This window comes from Cupressus sempervirens, chromosome 2, assembly GCF_028749045.1.
Source record: "Cupressus sempervirens isolate cs-2001-9-10 chromosome 2, ASM2874904v1, whole genome shotgun sequence".
NCBI classification, from domain to species: Eukaryota; Viridiplantae; Streptophyta; class Pinopsida; order Cupressales; family Cupressaceae; genus Cupressus; species Cupressus sempervirens.
Genome location: NC_143119.1, coordinates 772,627,320 through 772,650,045, shown reverse-complemented (window position 1 = coordinate 772,650,045; position 22,726 = coordinate 772,627,320). Strand labels below are relative to the sequence as shown.

Here is a 22,726-nt window from a genome sequence, read left to right as displayed (position 1 = left end):
CCTGAGGCACAAGCTTGCATTGAGAGATTCAAGGAGATCATGACTACATGTCCTGTGTTAGCATTGCCCGACTTCTCGAAGCCATTTGAGCTTCAGTATGATGCATTTGGAGAGGGTATTGGTGTTGTTCTGATGCAGGACAAGCGCCCCATTGCATTCGAGAGTAGAAAGCTCCGTGGGCCAAAGAGATCATTTAGTATATATGACAAGGAGATGTTGGCTATTATGCATGCATTGGCTAAATTCAGGCAGTATCTGGTGGGTGGTAAGTTTTGCATTAAAACTGACCACAATAGTTTGAGACATTTCCTTGGACAAAGAGATCTTACTGACAGGCAGCAAAAGTGATTTAGTAAACTACAGGCTTATGATTTTGACATCTCCTATGTGAAAGGAACTCAGAATGTGGTAGCAGATGCATTGTCATTTAGACCACATCTCAGTGCTATGATTCAGATATCAAAGGATTGTAGGCACTTGATCATTGCTAAGTATGTTAGAGATTCATGAGCATCTGAGATTGTTGATGGGACAATTGTTGATACCAGCTATACACTTGTGGATGATTTGATTATCTACAAGAATAGGATATTCTGAGTCCTAGGATCAAAAGTGAAGCGTATTGTTATGAGAGAACTTTATGATTCACCTACAGCTGGACATCCTGGATACTTCAAAACATATAGGCAGGTACGGGAGCGGTTCACATGGAAGGGGCTTAAGGCAGATGTGTTGTAGTATGTTAGAGAGTGCCCTATTTGTCAGCAGAACAAACAAGAGCACACCTTTCCAGCAAGGCTCCTACAGTCACTCCCCTTTCCTAACAGGAAGTGGGAACGTATATCCATGGATTTCATTACGGGCTTGCCTAAGGCCCAAGGGCAAGATTGCATCTATGTGGTAGGAGATAGGTTGACGAAGTATGCACACTTCTTTCCCATCACTACTACCTACACGGCAACGCAAGTGGCTGAAGTCTTTTTCAGGGAGATCTTCAGACTACATGGGATACCCCAGAGCATAGTGAGTGACAGGGACAGCAGGTTCTTGAGTCATTTTTGGCAAGAGGTGTTCCGTTTATGTGGCACTAAGCTCACACCTAGCACCAGTTACCACCCGCAGACTGATGGGCAGACAGAGATCGTAAATAAGTGGGTGGAGGAATATTTGAGAAACTACGTGGCTGGTCAGCAGAAAGATGAATTTATTTATGTGAGTATTGCTATAATACTACCTATCACATGTCTATTCAGATGACCCCTTTCAGAGCACTATATGGCTATAACGCACTGAGCTTTGTTAATTTGCTTATGAGTGATGCTAGAGTTCCTCGTGCTGGGGATTTGCTTCAAGAGAGCAAGGACATTGTTGATGCTCTCAGAGATAATATTGCCAGAGCACAAAATCAGCAAAAGCAGTATGCAGATCAGAAGAGGACAGAGGGAAGTTTTGAGGTTGGTGACATGGTTTACCTCATGCTACAGCCTTACCGACAGTCTACTCTCAGGAAGAGGGGGTCAGAGAAGCTTACGCCTAGATACTATGGTCCTTTCAAAGTTATCAGACAAATTAGTGAGATGGCTTATGAGCTTGAGCTTCCAATGGACAGCAGGGTGCACAATGTTTTCCATGTGTCGCAGCTCAAGAAGGCATTAGGTCAGCATGTTGTGCCTTCAGCAGTTCTTCCTCCATTGGATGATGAAGGGAAATTGGTTCTTGTTCCTGAGTACATCATTGACAACAAAGAGAGACAGCTCCGTAGGAGAACTATCAGAGAGTACTTGGTGAAATGGAGAGATTTACCCGAGGAGGATACCACATGGGAGGGAGAAGACATTTTGCAACATCCAGCTTTGAGATTGCTTAAGGGCAAGCAATTTCAGGAAGGGCAGACTGTCATGTCCCCTTTTTAGTGACATGTTATTTTTCAGTGAATTTTCCTATTATGGACTCTCGTAAGCAGATGGTTTTGGTGAGAGAGCCATTCCGATGATTATTTGGGGATTGGATAGTCTTATTTTCTCTTGGAGAGATGGGGTTTATCATATTTTTATTTTTATGTGTTATGCAGGGCCAAATATTATAATTTTGAATTGAGTTGCACTTTTTATTTTATTAAGTTACTTTAATATAAAAGTGCATTATAAAGGGATTTCATTTTTTTAAAAATTATGGATACTTCTAGAAGTTCTTAGAGGCTTCTTAGAAAAGTGCATAAATAGAGTGCCTGGCGTCTGATTTGGACATCCCAAGTTTTGAGTTTACACTACTTTCTCTTTGAGCATTTGTGGTGCCATCTTGGTCTGCAGATTGTCATTTGATCTTTGGGAATGGAGTCTCCTAAAGATTTCCATAACTGAGGAGGTGAAATATCCTTTGAAGGGTTGCACTTTGGAAGTGGTATTCAGCTACTTCAAGTTGGGCTTATTTGGACATTTCCAGCAAGGTTCGATTTTTAGCCTAGACATACATTTTTGCTCATATCTCACTATTGGTTGGGAGTTTGATTTTTATTTTCTAGGAGAATTTTCCTTGGAGCCTAGCGAGTATTTCAATACCAATTTCGGCATCCTTCATCCCAACATTTATTTTTGCTGGCTTTCGTACATGTATGGATGTACCTGCAGGCCGTACGGTCGGCAAATCGGAGGGCAGTTTGGAGTTGTATTTTCATTAATTCACCTTCAGCATTCAGTCTCCAGCATTTGCGCAATCCAGGTTCTTTCATTTCAATTTGTAATTGCAAGAAATTCTCAGTTGTATTCAGCTAGTAAGGGTTTATTTGTAATGTGCCAAGTTTTAATGCCTTGTGATGAAAATCGCATATCATATGTAAAAGCATTTGGTTATCATTGAATGAATATATTGGCACTATTTTGCATCAATTATTTGAGTAGATTTGTTGCACAACAATTTCCTTTATTTCGCATTTTATTTTCAGCAGTGTATTTAGTTTGTTTACCAAGTGTTTGACGAAATTTCACAGTTCAGTATTAGTGGTTATCAGTGGCCTATTGGTAAGGGCCATTACATAAACCTGTTTTTGAAGATTCAAGGGTAAAAAACTTCATGTTTTCTTCCTCTAACAACACATTTTTCATCAAAAATGCTTAGATCTTCCCATATAATGGCTTGAAATCCATCACAAGGGGGGTGTTTTTGAGTTTTAATGGATACACATGCGTTTGGGGGTCATGATCTTCCATATCCAAAACAAAAATGGCTCACATTTTTGCATTTGTGAGCCACATTTATTAAGATAATATCTTCTACTTTCCATAATAATCAACTACTTGTCTGTAGTCCGTCTTTCAGTCTAGATAGGAATGTTTTCTATCTTGTCTCTTTTGTCTTTAATCCAGATAGAAATGTTTCCTATCCTGTCTCTAGTTTTGTTTCTAATTTCATCTTCAGTCTACGTTGTTTCTTTTAGAAACAACGTCCTTGTAATTCTTTATGAGGAACACATTTATTCCTCTGTTAATTAATCAATCATCCGGAAATCCGTTAATCTGCCAACTCTTCTTGAATCTTGTAACATGGTATCAGAGCCTAGTTCTTGAACTTTTTTTAAATTTATAATTTCATTCGAAATTATTTGCTCAAATTTTTCGAAATCCAACTAGATCTCTTTTCTGAAAATCGTGGGAAGATTTTTTTGTTTTTGCAAGGTCTGCAAATTGAGGGACTGCAACTCGCAATTTTCTTTTTCCTACTCGTGTTTTCTAAACTTGCGTTTGTGGCTGAGTAACTCACATTTTTTTGTGCTAAAAAACCACGGGTTTTCTGATTTCGGCTCAGTTAGAGATGGCTTGCGTGTTCAAGTCCGCGGTTTTTTTAAGGGCAAAAGCAAAACCTAGACCCTCTGCCAGTGAAAGACAGGAGCAGTAATAAAAAAAACGTATAGTTTTTTGCAGACGGTTTTCTGCATTCGGCTCTGCAAACTCATGCCATTTTTTGGTGTTTGTTCAGCACACTCTAGCCCCATTCGTCCATGCACATCGATCCTTGAAGAAATCTGAAGTTTTTTCAAGCTTTTTACAGCCAGGGCCGGTTTTTTTCGAAACCTTAATTTTTGGGGTCGGAAAATTTTTTTTGTTTGCAGATTCTTGGTGGGTTTTTCGAGACCTCATTTGGGTCTTCGTCAAATTTTTTTGGGTACCTCGTTTTCCATGCCTCAATTACTGGCGGATTGGTTTTGGATTTTCTATCTACTCTTCTAGGCACTTGTCTTTTTTTTGGGTCAGCCTCAGCATTGCCTCGAACTTCGTGCAAATGGCATCTTTGACTAATCTGATGTTGGAGGGCAGTCTATGATTCAATGGCCACAATTATAATCACTGGAATCAACGCATGTTGACAATCTTCGAATATCGTCGTTTGGATGAGCTTGTTTTGGGCACAAAGACTCGTCCGATCTCCGACCAAGCAGAACAAGACAAGTTTGATGATCGCAATCGAGAGGCTATTATGCTTCTTAAGCTCTCTGTTATCGATGATCAGCTACCGCAAATTCCTTCCGGCAAGTCAGCTACAAAAATCTGAAAATATCTGAAGGAGTTGCATGAAACATCTGACAAAAGTCGAGCATTCTTTCTAAAGAATCAGTTGTTCTCCATTATGATGGATGAACGTATGTCCTTACAAGAGCATCTGACAAAGATTAAGGACATCCGCAATCAGCTCGAAGCTATTGGTCGGAAAATGGAGGAAGAGTATATGGTAGTCATCACTCTGAAAAGTCTACCAGCATCCTATGAGCACTTCATAGAAACACTCAACATTACGTCAACTAATGTTGATCTGAAGTTTCCAAAATTATGCACCAAACTTTTGTAACAAGATGGTTGGAAACAACAATTTGGCAGCAGTGCTTCTACAGCCTCCTCAGAGCAAGCATTCGCTGCAAAATCCTTTCAACAGAACATTGGCAACCATTAGTCTTCTCAGCCTTCCCAGCATCAACCTTCTGCTCAATCCTTGGATAGCTCTACGAAGCAAAATGTACAGTGTAATTACTGTCACAAGTTCGGCCATATGAAATTCGAAGGTGCTGGAAACGTTTGGCTGCCCAAGCAAGGCAAAATGCTTCCTAGCCAACAGCACAAGTTGTCGAGCTTCCTGATCAAGGCCAAGCTGCATTTTTCGCCTTCTTAATCTATTTCTGTTTTTTTTGGGTTTGTTGATTTTCTCCTCAAAAATCATTTCAAGTTGTCTGTAATACGCAAGGTTGCGTGAGATTCTGGGTTTTACCGTTTTTTCCACAAAAACGAAGTTTTGTAATTGCAACCTATTTTGAGTCATAGCACTCTTCTGGCAAAGCTTCTTGGTTTCAACATTTTGTAGATCCAAGGAGGGTCTTAGTTATCACAGAATGTTCCGACATTCGTACGTTGACCATTAAGGGAGGGTCTCAGTTATCACAGAATGTTCTGACATACGTACGTTGACCATTAAGGGAGGGTATTAAGCTAATATCTTATACTATCTATAATAGTCAACTACTTGTCTGTAGTCCGTCTTTCAGTCTAGATAGGAATGTTTTCTACCCTGTCTCTTTTGTCTTCAGTTCAGATAGGAATGTTTCCTATCCTGTCTCTAGTTTTGTTTCTAATTCCGTCTTCAGTCTACATTGTTTCTTTTAGAAACAACGTCCTTGTAATTCTTTATAAGGAACACATTTGTTGCTCTGTTAATTAATCAATCATCCGGAAATGCGTTAATCTGCCAACTCTTCTTGAATCTTGTAACAACGTTTTGGTGAAAAACACCCAAATTTCAGGCAATTTTGATCACGTTTTGGCTCAAATAGAAGTTGTTTTGAGCTTTCAATCCATATATTTGCTATTGAAGAACACGTTTTTGGCTTTAGATGTCAAAAGTACTTCATTCCATGCCTTCTATGAATCACGTTTTTTAAAACGCCCAGAAATTTGGGTTCTTATCCACTTTTTTGCATTTTGGAGTCACGTTTTTGCATTTGGGTCCATGTATATACATTTGGAGAAGACATTTTTGCATTCCCAAATCAAAAAAATCTCAAATACATGCACCTTTTGGCCATGTTTTTGCCAAAACGACCCATATTTTTGCATTAAAAGGGCACATTTTTGTTATGAACACCCAAAAAATAGCATTTCAGCTCATACATTTGGATCAATAGAGGTCGTTTTTGAGTTTTAATGCATGCTATTACCTTTGGAGACCACGTTTTTGGCATTCTCATGTCAAATTCGACCATTGAATGCTCATTAATCATTCATTATTTGCAAGTGTGGAGGAAGTCAAATAGTTGTTTGTAAATCCGGATTTAAGAGAGAATTGGTCTTCAAGTCTATAAAACTTGCTATTTTGGCTCTTTGATCTCCAAGTAAGTGGACATTTTCAATCTTTCTTACTAATTCATCCTTATCTTGCTATTTTGATGCATATTTTAGCTTGATGTTGTACACTTGTTCATATATATGTTATGAAAAGTGCATTTTCCCTTTAAATATGATGAAAGCTCTCATTTTCACACTTTTGAATTTTTCCCAAACTCCAAATTCGAATTTGCACATGAAAACAACTTGCATGTTGGCATGTTTCAGTCTAAAAGAAAAAGTACATGTTTCTTTTGTGCTTTTTTCGTTGTTTGTTTGCTTTCTTTCTCGTTTTTCTTCATTTGGAAGAAATTGCAAGTTCTTTCCCAAGAACTTGAGCACGTTTCACTTCACTTCACCTTCAACCTCTTTGTGCAAGTATATCATTTCATTCCATATTCACCATTATATGCCAATGCACATTGCATCCATTCCTTTCATATGCAATTACATTCCAAGAGCAATTACATGTATTTCCACTCTCCATGCCATAGCACATTGCATCTCATTCTCCACATGCAATTACATGTAATCTCACCCTCCATCTGCATTTACATGCAATCTCATTCTTCATTCCCACTTACACGTATTTCCATCTTTCGAACCTAAATGCATGTTCATTTTACATGTAATTCACTTTACGTGTAATGGCATCCGGAGAACCCGTTTTTGACTAAAGGTAACACTTTTAAAGTCAAAAGTTATCATTTCCACGCATTCCCATGCACCTAGCCTTCATTCCTCAAGGCATCTTTATAGGAATTCATCCTTTTCCCATATACATTTACATATCATCCATCTTCCTCAGTCCCATTTTAGCCCTCTGTATGTACTTTCCACATTACATCCAATTCATTGCATATGTTCTATGAGTATCTAATCAATAATTTGAATATACTGTTCCTCAGAGATCCATTTTGCCAATATTCTCATGGAATCAAAACCCATATCTTCCAATGATGGATTCAATCTTGTTGAGACTTTCATGTTGCAGCAAGTCAAGTCATGCCAGAATTTCTATAAAGAATGAAGACATCCAATAAAGAAGGTGTGATTTGAATCAAAGATGCGGTAATTCATTTAGTCTCCATTTTCCCAATGGTTGTCTGAGAACTTGAGTTCGTGTGGAAGGAGCCGGGCACTTTGCTTCAAAAAAAAAGAAGAAAAGTTAATGCCATTGATGGAAAGTTGTTCCAAGTTTACATCTGGACACCATTGAGAAGGTTTTCAAAGTGTCGGAGACTCCAAAATGTGCCAATCTACAAAGAAGAATTCACGACAACTTGAACAAGAAAAAACCTGATCACATCAAGATTTCAAATGACAACAGACAATTCATCAAAGAGAGTCAGAGGCTATCAAAAGACACGATACCATGATTATCAAGGTGAATGCAGTGGCATGAAATACAGGAACTCCCGATCCTGTTATCATCTGGGATTGCATCGCCAAGTACAAGGCCCTTCAGAACAATCCCTAGGATTGTTTCAATTCTCTTCTGACTTTCCTGTTCTTCTTCTTTAATGTTTGTAATTGAAGAGGATGTATTAAATGAAAATGTGTAATTACATGTAATATGACTTACATGTATAATGACATGTAATCCAATAATTTCTCTTGTTAGTTAAACCGGGTCAAAGTTGGTTGAGTTGCTCCCACTTTTTCCTCCATCTTTTTCTCAACTCCTTTGCCTAAATAAGGAGTGCCCCCTCATTGTAAAAAACATATTTTATTGTATACAATAAATCTTTGCCAAACTTGTGCAAGCATAACTTTGATTATGTAGTACAAATTTGGGAGAAAAGAGTATAAAAGAAGCAATTGAATTCGAAGCTTTGACTGGAAGCAATTGTAATTGAGAAAATTAGAATCTTTGACTATAATTTGTGCCTATTATCTTTGATTCATGTTATTATTGTGTGTTCAATAATAGAGCATCGTGAGTTAAGAAGCAATCGGAGCCGAAGCTTTGACTGGGAGCAATTGTGGTGATATATAGACTAGAAGCTTTGGCTGTAACTTGTATTGCCATCTCATATTCATGAAAAATAGTTAGAATTTCCCTAATTCTGAAAGTCTTTGCACCCCAATGGTAGAGGATTTTCTGATAGAATAGAATGGAAATCATCTACTTCTGGAAGTCTTTGTGCCCCAATGGTAGTGATTTTTCTTATAAATTAAACAAACAGGACTTAGAGCCAAACCAATACGCTTTCAATCAGCTTTTGAGTTGGTGTTGGTTTATCAGTATCACCGTTTCCAGCTACTAGATATTAGTGTAGCTAGAGATTTCATCTTGCTCATTATTCGCTCCGCAGGTAAGTGGATTCTTTTATGAAAGCTAAGAGGAAAGAATATTGGTAATACCCTTTCAAATCTCTCAACTTCTTGCTTACCTTGAGTTGATCCAAGGAACGGTGAGAAGAGGGAGTCTTCCCTTTAAGGTAGGAGAGATTCTGTCTCACACGTTGTGGTCGGTCTACCTATTTTGCGACTGGATTTTACCCAAAACTATTGGTTGCAAAATATCCACCCAATAACACTAAAGCTAGTGTTTATGATGTTGGCATGTAGGGTCCAAAGGAAAGTACTACATAGATAGAAAGGAAGCAACAAAATCTATTGGCAAAGATAGAAACAACAAATGTGATGAATTTACCTTCCTTCTATCATCAGGACCTTGGTAGAGATAAGGAGTTATCTCTGATTACTAGACCAAATCAGTGTAAGAGATATAATCTCTAATGGATCACAGAACATGATCCAAAACATTTATGTTAAAACTTATTAATCAATTAAAATCTAGAAACATCCATATTCAAAATAAGATTCTTTGGCTCTCTATGTATACTTTCTAATATTTAACAGAGATCAAATATTTGATGTAACAGTGTCGTCGTCGTTTCTTCAATAGCCAAAATTTCAAAAACATTGTCAGTCATATCCCAAGTTATTTGTAGGGTCAATGTATCTGTATATTAAAAAAAATGTCAAATTTCAAGCCCAAAAGAGAGTAGTAATTCATCAGATTCCTAGTTTTTCGTGTTTCCAAACTCTCTGGCTTGCTATCAGCTTTGTCCTACACTTCGAATTTCTGAAATCAGAGCTAGGAGTTCTAAGTTATGCCCTTTTGAAGTTGGTGTTTGATTTAAAATTCTTTAAAATTCAAAATTAAAATTCAAGTAAAAATCCTAACCTTCAGAAAAAGTTATAGGTTAGGGGTCACCATCCCGTTCTTTTCAGTCAACATCTGAACTTGATCCCAAACCTTATGAGGAAAGGTTAAGACTTAATTTGGGGTTGTTAATTGTGAAAAGGGAAAAGCTAAAAGGCTTGGAAAGTTAAGGATCAACATCTCGGCTTGGTCAACATTTCAACTTATTCCAAAACCTTAACTTTAAATAAGTTAGAGTTAGAATCTTAACTTTGGCCAAGATCTTTGCCCTAAACCTAACTTCAAACAAGATTCGTTAATCCTAACCATGCAAGATTTCAAAAACCAAACCCCAAACTCCAACTTGCCAATAACCACCTATTGGTAACTTTCAAAAATTGCAATGGTATGTGTAAATCTAAGTTCTGATTATCTTTGCTTGGTTGAGAATGCATATAGTATCTGGAACATACTTGAAGAATTTGAACAAATAACAGAAGTGGCTTTGAAAGCCTGAAGAAGATGCAGATGACTGTTGAAAAATTCAATTTCACCAACTTCATAACATCCTTGCTACCCATGCATTACAATGAGAAGATATGAAATAGGCTATTTGTGCCCATCAAAGTGTGGTGTTAGCAGTGACATATGAACAGCAGCAATCTTGGTAAATATGCATGCAAAAAGTGGTTGCGTACACAAGGCAAGTGTACTGGTTGACAAAATGCCTGAAATTATCGTGGTCTAGTGGAAGCGAGAAAGTGCATTTGGTTTATTAGATGGACACAATGATTTTGTAGAGTTTATTGGTCATCCACCTCTGGGAGAATGCAAAGAATCATGAATAATACTCAGATATTTTTATCTCAATGTCTTCTGGTCAACATGCATGTAAGTCAAATAGAAATGATAGGGCACAACATGATAACTGTCAAGTAGATAAATTAAAATGTGCTTTTCATTGTTATATAGACTATTTCTTCTTAGCATGTGCAATTTGCGAAGATGAAAAGTATTCCAAGTTCAGAACTGGTATAGTACAGTTTTCTGCGATTGCTACCTATCTTGCAGATATTTACTATTCATATGGAACAATAAGAACAAATGAGGTATTGTATGATAGAATATCGCCTCAGAAGAATAACATTTAACGTAGTGAAATGCAAAATGGGCACAAAACAAAGTAATTGCATTTGTGACAGTGGACAGTGCATGAACTATTTAACAGTAAGCCTCAAAGATGCAACATGTCAAGTAATAGCAGAAAATGATTGAACAAGTGATGCAGACAATAGATTTACAAGGCTTTGCAAACATTCAAGGAAATATGATTTTGCAGATGTAAACTGACATCCAGAACCGCAGCCATGCATGTAAAATGAAGAAGCATAGACAGGGGATGTGAATTGTTGTATAGAAAGTCTCAATCACATATCATTTCGTTGTATGCCTTGATTGTGTAGTTTACAGATATGTATTTACAACTCCAATCGAATGAGATTGAAATTAGCAACTACAAATCTCAGAGCCCTCATGTATCAAATGGAAGCTAATAATCAGTATAAAGATCCATCAAGGCATATCGATTGGCAGATTTTTGTCAGAAAATATAGTGGCAGCATCAACCTAAACTAAGCAATTGACAAATATAACATTAACATCTTCTCTGAGTGCACAAAAGCCATTAACGTGCGACAGCAAGAAGTATGAACTTCAAATGCCTTGCGTACATGCATGCAAAATGTGGAACATGAACGAGGTACACGACCTATTGAAGGCAATTTTCCCAAAAGGGATGCTTCTCAAGAACACAATGATCAAAAACTTTGCAGAAGATAGATCCTTTCTTTTTAGAAACTACAAATCAAACACACACCCAAGGATGGGAACTTTGTGATGAAGTGTACCTATTTTTCTTTTGAAGCATAACAATGAGTTTTTATCAAATGTTCGATTGGTAGACATGTGATCAATATGTGGAATCACAACCAAGGTACATGAACCGCTCAAAGTATGCATCAATGAGATGTGATCTCATGATGTGTGCAGACTTTTCAGATTGATACATCAAAGGGATGTCAATTCAATCCCCTGCCACAAGGACATGCACTCAAAATGTGGAAGCACAGAGTGAACGAAAGATACATGCAAATATCTTAGTACACATGCATACAAGATTTGGAATCATAGACATGACGCTCAAACTATTTCACAATGCAACCTCAAAGAGACTTCATCTCATGTAATGCAATGAGTTTCAAGTTTCGCAGATAATGGATTTGTTGGAAAAGTGTTAGCATTGTGAAAGATGGTGTACAAGTTTTAACATAAATTGTTCCCTTTCAAGGAGAATGAAATATCAAATCTTTATGAAGAGGTCAAGTTTTGAAAATACAAAATGTCACGGAATTCCTTAGAAAGTACTAAGAATATGAATATACAGAGCTATTTGTTATCCTTGTCCCATGTTATGACCAAATGATTTTAAAAGGATATGGCATCTATCAATATTTGACATGCATGGAGAATCCTTAGAAATGCTTTTTACTATTGTTGCCTATGAAGATATAGATCCCACCCTAAAGAGGTTAAAGTTAGTCATAAGGCATCATGTGTCATTCATTTCATACATCTAAGAGGACCTTTCACTGAGGATATTTGTTACAAAAGGTGGATGCTGATTACAGAAAAAGGAAAAACATTCAATTTGGAATTGGAATAGATTTCCTTCAAGACCAAGTTCTGCATGATCACAAGAAGATGTGATGTTTTCTTTAGCTATAATGATGACTTGTTTCTTCTTCCAAATGTAACAAATCTTGTATTTTTATTTTGTAAATGTGACTCATGTCACTTGAAGCTAGTTGTTGACCTTTATTACTGTAAAGGTCAGGGAAATCCTAACTTATTTTCGAAAGAAGTAGCTACTAGAAGTAGTTGCTTAGGTAGTTACAAAAAGTGATCCCTTAGGTAGTTATTCTAAGTGGTTAGTCCATGTAGTTATCTGAAGTGGTCACTCAAGTTAGCTACATCAAGTGGTTAGGAAGTTACCCTAAGTAATAACTAGGATAGTTTATAAATAGAAGCTCATTTGCAATGTAAAAGGGGGTGAGAACTTTTTACACTAAGGGGATATTATGAAGAAATTTTAAAACAGATTTTTGGCTTTCACTGTGTACAAAAAGAGTCTTTGAACTTGTATATTTTCAAGAGATAATCAAGAATGCATTTAGTTATATGTCTCAAACGTGTTCATGAGTTGTTATTACTTGTTTTTCGTATGTCAGATTGGTGATCTCTTTATATATTGATCGAATCGAACAATCTCTCATTTATGTGAATGGTTTGGCAAAATACTTCATTTCCTAGTATCTTGATTTGAATGTATTAGAGTAACTTACCTTTTTGTATGTCAAGGTTAATTGTTCTTATTTTATAATTGTTGCATTCATGTTCAAACCCTTTTGAAATTATTATCCATTTGTGAATCTCAACTAGTATTTGTATGTTTACAATTGGGGTTTATGCTATTACTTTATTTAGTTTTGGTCTATCTCCTTTTTGTACTTTCAGGTGAAAAGTACACAGAAAACAAATACACCCATCATATGAGGGAGCTGCCCCTCTCAAACACAGAGGAAGGTTACAGTTTGATAGTGATCAAGCTCCAATCTATCCAACTGTTGGCATGGTTGTCACTGCTTCTTGAGTGGACAGGGTCAGTTTTGAAGACAATATCAAATTGACAAATTTGTTTACCAACAAACAGAAAAGTGCAAAAAGAATTTGAGAAAACACCATAAAGTCCTAAGGCTTCATCCATGTTGCCTCATTTTTTTAGGGAAAACTTGAAATCGTTTCTGCCTACTTGAAGATGCAATTTACTCCCTTTTTGGATCATGTTAAACTGCAGCTTACAGCATATGCATCAATTACTGTACTTATTTTACACTTCTAACATTCTACAAGCCCAGTTGAACACTCTTGTCATCCATGAACATAAATACAATTTTATTTTCTTTTATTTAGTTTATGAGCAAATATTTTTCCCACGGAAACATTAATTTCCATTTTATATCTTCATTTTGTTATTAACATTTTTTGAAGTTTATAACAAGTTTCCAGATGCAATGGGACCCATTGTGTTTCAATTCAAGGAGACAGCCCTAGGAAAGTTTCCTGCCATTCTGAATTTGAAATCCGGTTTTGGGTGCAAACTAGTACTTTAGCTTAGTTGCCAATTCGTGACAAGAATCCGATTCGGGCACGGAATCAGATCCGTGGATTTGGGGATTTTTTATTTTCCCAATTATGATTCATGGAGGATTCGTGCATATATATATATGCATTATATATACTAAAAAATAAGAGAAATATACATAATTCTACAACTAAATCATTTCATAGTATGCATCTATGAATCTAGTATACTTGATCAATGACATTGATAATTAATCTATTTTCATGATTATAAAGAAAATCAACACATTCATGATTATAGATAGTAAATGAACTTGCATTGTGATTTAGAGGGTCGTTTTTAGGGTTTAGGGCCTTTAGAAATATATATATATATTAAAAAATGAGGCCGGGCCCACTTTTTTGCAAATTTTTTTGGACCCTGCCGCGGATTCACGCGGATCCGCGTGTGGATCCTTGAGGATCCGGGCAGGATCTGTAATCCTGCCTGGGATTTACGGATCCACAGGCAGGATTACAGATCCTGCCCAGATCCTCAAGGATCCACGCGCGGATCCGGATCCGAGGGTAAATGCACGAATCCGGTAACTAGGTACTTTAGTGACATAAAAACAAAATTACTAAAATAGCTTTCTTCCACATTTCACCATTCACATATTCATATGTAGCCATTTGAATTGATTCTTATATATATTTCACTTGCAAGTGCAGCATTATAGTGCAAATATAAAATTCTCTCCAAAAAACTTAAACACACTTGCAACCGTATTAAGTAGTTTTTTTCAAAGACATCACCAAAACTGACTGATATGGATATATTTATTTGGAGGAAACAGAATAATGTTATTAAATTTAGTAAGGCTCTCTTCAGTTTGCAAATAACATTTCCCAGTTTTAAATAGAAAGAATATTTGACCAACTCAGCCTAAAATATCACAACTTTAGTAATGTATCCATAATGAACATAAGTGATAGAAGAATTAAAAGATATAGACCTCAAGAATAAAAAATGAATGTGTAGATCTCGCACCGTTCCAACAACTGTACTGCCAATCAAGGTTATTGAAACTGCATCTTGCACAGCTCCAAAGTCAACCAAACTAATTCTCCTTGTGTTTTCGTCCCAAATTATATTTTCCGGCTGTCAAAAAATAACTTTCTTTTAGCATTCACACAGAATTTTAAAATTGTTATACACTACAAAATTTCAGAAATTAATAAATCCCCTTTTAACACACTTTTTTTTATGTAAACTGGAAAAGATTGTTTAATTATAATCACAGTGTATTGTTTTACCAAAACACTTTCACAACACATTATACTGCTACAGTTATAACATGACAAAAATCATGAGCGACCTACTTCAACTCTTGCAGATTTGATATCATGAACATTCTCAGAAGGCGGCCCCCAGCTAATGATTGGGCAGGAGCATACAAAGATGATCCATTAGAAAAAAGGGATTCCTACCACCAACATAGAGGAAACAATTCCCTTCTCAAGAGTTGACTAGCATTAGCACTGCTGCTGAGCAAGATACATATTGCTTAGAAAGTTTTCACAAAATGAAACTGTCTGAGAAAATATTAAAGATTGGAATCTGATCTGAAGAATATTGGGAAACTACTGGCAAATTGAAAATGATTCCAATCTTGCATTTAAAATTTAATGAAAAAATGTTTGGCGAAAAGTTTAATCCCTTCCATGAATCCTAAAATATTTCTAGTCTTATTTTTGAGACTTTTGGGACACTGCTAAGTATGTGAAAGTCTTCAACTAAAACAGGCACTCCCCTAGTATGTTGGAAATCTGCCCTGAAAAGTTTAAACAAATGACACTATATATAAGCTAAGCGATGAAAAGGAAAAATTGCAAAAGAGCTTTTGACAAAGAGATGCTTAAAAAATGAGAAAGAAGTTTTCAAGCAAAATTTCATATTTAATGAATTTCAAGTTTATAGAGTATATAATCATTTGTAAAAGTTTTATAGAAACTCAATAGATGCATTGTAGTTTTCAATATGTATTTATTCCTTGTGGAAGTTTAAAAACTAAATTTTGTTTTCTATCCTCAAACTGCTGCTCACTAAATGTAGCTATAACTACAAAATGTTCACCAGTTAGCCAAGTAGAGGATGACCGTTAATGGTAATTTTTATTAAACCTTGACATGTAGAAATATAAGGCAGCATAGTTATCATCCAGTTCAGGAATTAACAAATGCATGTATGTGTCTACTGTATCTTAGCAATATCACAAAAACATGAACACATGCATGAATGAATTAATTTGCATCCACCCCTTAGCACATAAATATCTCTCCTTGTACTTTCACAAAGCATTATAGCATTACACTATACATGCAATTGATTGATCATCATTACAGGTAGAGTCAACCAAATAAATGAGAACTCCATTGCAGAAAACTTATTGTACGTGCTTGTAAAAATACCAACATTAAAATGGTGAGAACAACAACATATTTATAATCTCTTAAAGGTTTTCAAGCATTTCTTTTACTACAGGTTTAGCTAGGAATATTAAATTTTCAGACCATGGTATTACAGTGAATCGATGTTGTATTAAACTAAGTTGCACGGGTACCTCCCCCCTCCCCCCCCCCCTTCAGACCAAGGGAAGTTCAAACCGGTTCGAAATTTGGGTCCGGTTCGAACTTGGTTCAAATAGGGTGCGATTTTTGCACTCCTGGTTCGATCTGGCGACCACCTTGAAATTTTCGAATCCAGTTCGAACCCGCTGTGACGAACGGCTGCAAAAGTGTTTTATTAGCAATTTTTAATATTATTTTGGCGTCCATAAAACCTAAAAGTTGTTATTAATTGGTTTTGTGCCCTCTCATTGTCATTTTATGTTTCTAAACAGGTTATTTTGTCTTAAAGGAGAGCACATAAGTTTTTGAACAAGCATCCGGTTGTGCAAGGAGGAGTTTGAAGATTGATTTGATGGTGTTCTTCAAGTGTTTGTGCATCATTCATACACATTTGCAAGCTTGCAATGGCTGGAAAAGGTAAGATCTTATTCCATTTGCTATTTTTTTGTTCTAGTTTTTAACTTTTTTTATTTTTCCATTTCTCTTTCAATATTCATATGTTCTTTTGAATCTTTTCCATTATCCCAAAATTTGTCATTTTCTTGCATATAAATTATGAACATGTATCTAATTTCTTGCCACGGGGAAAGGAATGTCATCTACCTCTACATCAATAGGCAACACCAAACAAAGAATGGAACCCAGCTCTAATTCTCCTCTATGGAAGTATGTAGACATTTTAAAACCCCTTGCAGGAGGTGGTGCATTTTGTTGGAGATGTCGGGGATGTGGTGTAGAAAGAAATAGTTCTTATTATCATGTGGTAGGTCATTTATGTGGTTACATTGGAAGAGGAGTCAACAAATGCCCTAGCAAAAAAAGTGCCCCTATAACAAATCAAACTGTGTTAAAATATATTGAAGAGCATGAGGTAGCAGAAGAGAGATAAGGATGCAGGGCAGCAGAACACAATAGCAATGCCAATAAAAGTAAAAGAGCAAAGGGAATGCAACCCCCCCTAGATGTTATAGTACAAGACCACCCCTTTTTTAGTACCACAACAAACACTGACACTGAATCTGTCCCTATTGTACACAAAAGAAAGGGGCCACTAGAAACTGATTTTCCAAATAAGGGTTGGGAAATTGCTGACATTAAGGTGGGAAGGTGCCTGTATGCAAATGGGTTGTCCTTTAATGTTGTCCACTCTCTATTTTGGAAGGACATGTTGAGGGGTGTCAATGAAGCTCCAAAAGGGTATTGTGGCCCCAGGTATGAGAAAGTGTGCACCACTTGTTGGATAACGAGGTCCAATAGATTGAAAATCAATTGAAGCCCATAAAGGACTCATGGTTTGAGACAGAGGTGACAATTGTTTCAAATGGCTGGAAGGATTCCAGGAACCGTCCCTTGATCAATGTCCTTGCAATGTCCCCTAAAGGGGCAATGTTTTTTAAAGTGGTGGATTGTGAGGGCAAAGTAAAAGATGAGCCATTTATTGCTGATATCCTAATTGGGGCCATTGAACAAGTGGGTGCAAGAAACATTGTCCAAGTCATAATGGACAATGCAAAGAATTGTAGAGCAGCAGGTTTGTTGGTTGAATCACGATATCAACATATCTTTTGGACACTTTATGCAGTCCATTTACTCAATCTTATGCTACGAAAGATTGGGAACCAAATTTAGTGGATCAAAACAACGTATGAAGAGGTTAAGGGCATACAGATGTTTATCACAAACCACCACATGAATCAATCTCTTTTCAAGAACTACTTAAAATTGGAGCTATTGAAGGTAAATAAACTTGAACTCAAGTTAGTAATTTAATTTTTAATATTTGATAATTTCTGATTTTTCATATTTTATTTGTGCAATGTGTATACTTTTCTAAAATATATATCTAATAGTTTTATTTTTTGCTCTAATTTATGTCACAGGTTGTTGAGACCCATTTTGCATCACATATAATCATCTTAAGGTGACTTGTGCAAGTGACAGATGCACTTCAAGGTATGGTAATCAGCCACAATTGGGGTGTATGGAAGCAAAAGAACTCTGAAAGAGAAAACAAAATAAAGGATAGGCTATTGGCTGAGTCATGGTGGGAACATGTGGAATATCTCCTTAAGATCATCGAGCCCATTATGAGCATTCTTAGGTACACTAACGTGGATAGGCCTTGCCTTGGAGAGATCTATGATGGCATAGACTCAATGATTGAGAAGATCAAGCAAGTTATAAATGAGGAGCAAGATCTGCAAGAGACCTTTTTCAAACAAGTGCAAAAAATTATTAATGAAAAATGGAACAAAATGACCACTCCATTACATGTGCTTGCCTATGCCTTGACCCCCAAATACTATAGCTCACAATATTGTGATCTACCAGGAAGGTTGCCACCATATAGAGATATGGAAGTGTTTGACAGATAACAAGTAGCATTTAGAAGAATATTTCCTGATGATGATATGAGAGATGTAATCATGGATGAGTTCATGGAGTTTGTCAATGTTAAGAGGTCTAAGTAATGATGCTCTTCGTCATCTTTTCACAAAGAATGCTCATGGTTGGTGATACCTCCATGGCCAAAAATTCCAAACATTGCAGCCCATTGCAATCAAAGTTATATTACAAGTTTGTTTTTTTTTTTTTAAATTAGCTCACTTTATCTTCAAAAGAATCATGACTAGAAAGTGATTTTAATTTTTTTTATAAGATTGAATTAATACTTTTTTCATTGCTTACCGTATGTTATCTTTATAGGTTGCCAGTTCTTCTTCATTAGAAAGAAATTGGAGCACCTATTCTTTCATCCACTCGGTGAAGCACAATAGGTTGCAATCAAAAAAAGCAGAGATCTTGGTATTTTTGCATAACAACTTGCGCCTTCTTTCACACAAGAGTCAAGAATACAAAGAAGGGGAGACAAAGAAGTGGGATGTAGGTGCAGAGATTGCGAACTTGGATACTTCCACTGCTCAGCTTACAGTTGATGATTTTGATGACTTTAATGTCAATACCATTGTTGATTTTGCCGCTGATCCCATTGGCCTTAGCGCAAGTAATGTCAGAGAAGAAGAAGATGAAGATTGAAGAACTTAGAACTAAGAATATTAATAGATTTTCATTCCATTAGTTAAAAAATGAACGTGAAACAATGATACTTGAACTTGATATTTTAAATGTTTTGAATCTTTGATGTTGAAGTTGATTGAACTATGTTACCATATGATGGTATGATCACTGTGATTACAAGTTTAATTGTTTATGGTGTTTTAAAAAAAAAAAATTTTAAATGTGTTTAAGCTAGTATGCTACATTCTAATTTCAACTCATGCTTCATAAAAATGTTATATATATTTATAATTTTTACATGTTTTTGTATTGATGAACCCAAACGAACCCAAACCCCTTTCCAAAATTTTGTCGAACTTGTGAATGGGTTCTCGAACTTCAAACTTGGAACCAAACCTGAACCGGCAACTTAGCTTTACAATAGTATCAGAGCCGGTTTTTTACTAGCATATAGTGAACTGGGTTTCTTATGGCACAACAGTTTATTCTAGGAGTTCATTACACTCGCAGGGGTAGGACTTCACCACCAGTGAGGGTGATTAGGATATACAGTTTGGCACAATAGGTTACAGAGATGGTGGTGTTAATGTTTGGTAGCTTTAATCGAATAAACCTAGAGACAATACTATTGTAGATATATATACATATATATATTTATTTATTTATTATCTGTGAGATATTATTTATATATATGTGTATGTGTGTATGAGATATAAATTTATATATATCAAAGTATTATTATGTGAGAGAAATTAATATAATAATAATTCATTGAAATTATACATACATACATATATACACACACAAAACTATAAATAAAACTTATCATTATATTTAACGAAAAAACATGTCCCTTCTTGGATTATTCTCAATATATAAATATAAGGGGTTGCTGATTTTGGAAAACACATACCAAAAAATCAGGCAGTGCCATTACATTTGCAGCAATCTGAAAATCGAACATGGTATCAAAGCCAGCTTCATTTCTTCACAATGTCAAATTATTGAGGTTGACAAATCAATGCTTGTCTATAACTGATTAAGAATAGCAGCATTTGGTAACGTGGAGAGACTACAAGCAGTGAATGGAAGTTCACGGAGCAAGATACCACAATCATAGAAGTGAAGAACAACAAGATAAGAATAGGGCATGATATATATTACCGTTGCTTGAATTCAGATACATAAATTGTTTATATAAGCGAAAGGATAAGGAATGAATTTCGTAAACAATTGCAAACCGATTAAGATCTGACGTGTAGGGGAAGGGAGACCTTTACAACCCCCAGCGGGCCCACCAACTTATAAAGGAAGGGAGAAACATACGAGGTGCAACTTGTCAATGCACAGAACTATGCCGACATATCCTGCAACATTAATATTGCTAAAGGCATCAGCCAATAAAATGTAAAGAACATATTCGGAAAGGATCATGGATCGAATAAGAGTAGGAACCAAACTTGACCGCAAGGAGTATAAAGACAGTTAAGAAGAAATTAAATTCGTTCGCTGGAAAGCCTATGCCATTTGATACAAACTTACCCTCACTAGCGGTATTGTCCACATCAGCGGACACGAGGATGATCACAAGCTTGTAAATTGCTTTGTGCATAGCAAGCAGGAAATATGGATGACTAGGACTCGGAGGGCAGTTGGATAGTCTATGAGCCAATTAAGTAATTTGTGTCATGCATTTAGTGGCAAAGGAGAGATTGGTGGTCTTAGGGAAAGTGTAGAGATTATTGAAAGGAAATAATAGATAACTATCACTTAATAAAGGAACAAATGTGAATGAGATATAACATAGTGATAATAATAAACGAGGGGAGAGAAGGTTTACTCTGTGGGCAATAAAATCTAAATTAAATTCATCATTTTGTAATAGCATATTATTACCGTAAAGGGATAATGAATGAGGACTTAAGAATGTAGAAAAAGCAACTAATATTTTGCAAAGGGAAACTGAGCTTAGTGGAAGAAGTCATCAAAAGGATGCAACATTTAAGAAGTCGTCTAATGGATGCAACATTTAACAATTTGAGATAAGTATTCTCTTCTAAGTACAATTTTAAGTATTGTATTTTTTAATAAAGTAAATCTCTCTTATTTGTATTTCTATACGTACTGTAAGAGTTATTTGCCTTGATCTTTTCTTTTCCCTCCGAGAATGTTCTTGCAAGAAAAAAAAGATTGATATTAGATTCAAAGGAACTCTAAGGCAACATTATATGAGGAGCTCAAAAGATTGATATTCAGAGGGAGTCTAAAAATCCATATGTGTGACTCCATAATATTGATGGACCTACCCCCTGTGTACATCATGAGGAAGTGATGACTTCCAAATGGTTATCACTTGTATTTGTAGAAGTTATTGAAAGGTGACGATCTTTCAGTAACTTAATCTTCTATTGTCATAGACATTTTTTGATATCTAAAACAAATCAAGATAGATGATAACTTGCATGGCTGATTAAGTTCCTTAAATAGATCGCGGCTTTCTATTGTGATAGACATCTTATGATGGCTGAAACATATCATGATAGATTATATCTTGCATAGTGGATTAAGTTCCTTAAACAGACCATGGATCTTCATATGGTAAGCATTATTGAGAATGCGTGTACACATATATGTGAACATTTTGAGTACTTGGTGAATGTTATGCAAATTGATGTTTAGGAAGTCATTGCTTAGAGTTCTTGGTGAATATCATGTGACTTGATGTTCAAGAGACCATCACCCATAGAACTTGGTGAATATCTTGCAACTTGACATTTAGGAGGCCATTACTCAAAGTACTTAGTGAATGTCATGTGACTTGACATTCAAGAGGCCATTACTCATAATATCATGAGACGATATATATATGGTGGATATCTTCTAATCAAAGAAATCCTTAAAACTTGTCATTCCTAATTTAACATTGAGGTAATATTATATCTTGTGTTTATCCTCCCTAGCTAAGAGGGAGTGTTAATGTTTGGTAGCTTCAGTCGAATAAATTGTTAATGATTTTGTAGCTTTAGTAGGATAAACCTATGAGATCAAATAGAAATTAATATAATTATATATATAATTAAAATTTTCATTATATTAATAGACATGTCCCATGAAAGGACGTCTCTCAGAGAAGGTTTATAAGTGGTTTCTACAGTTTTTTCTTTTCCTATAACACTTTGTATTTGAATAGGCATGGAGTATTCACCTTGTTAGTCCCCTCATTGTGCATAGAAAATTGGATGTACAAAATGGGATCGGATGCCTCGTAGATGTACACACAAATTGTGGAAGCACAGACATGGTATAGGAACATTGAACTAAATGCCTGCAGTTAAATTATTAAAAGACCCTCCTAAATGGCACATCACTAAGTGTGTGCATG

At 35.9% G+C, this 22,726-nt stretch overlaps 1 protein-coding gene across 4 annotated transcripts in view; it reads right to left on the bottom strand.

The window, feature by feature from the left end:
• The window catches only part of LOC149575745 (uncharacterized), a 241,306-nt gene that overhangs the window by 102,122 nt on the left and 116,458 nt on the right, over positions 1-22,726 (bottom strand). For all 4 annotated transcript variants that reach the window (XR_016360224.1, XM_089815534.1, XM_089815536.1 and 1 more), the window contains one exon: positions 14,747-14,857. Coding sequence is in view for 3 of the 4 variants with exons in the window: in XM_089815534.1 (XP_089671660.1) it covers positions 14,747-14,857 (111 nt within the window). In the remaining variant the exon portion in view is untranslated. The remainder of the gene's footprint in view (positions 1-14,746; positions 14,858-22,726) is intronic.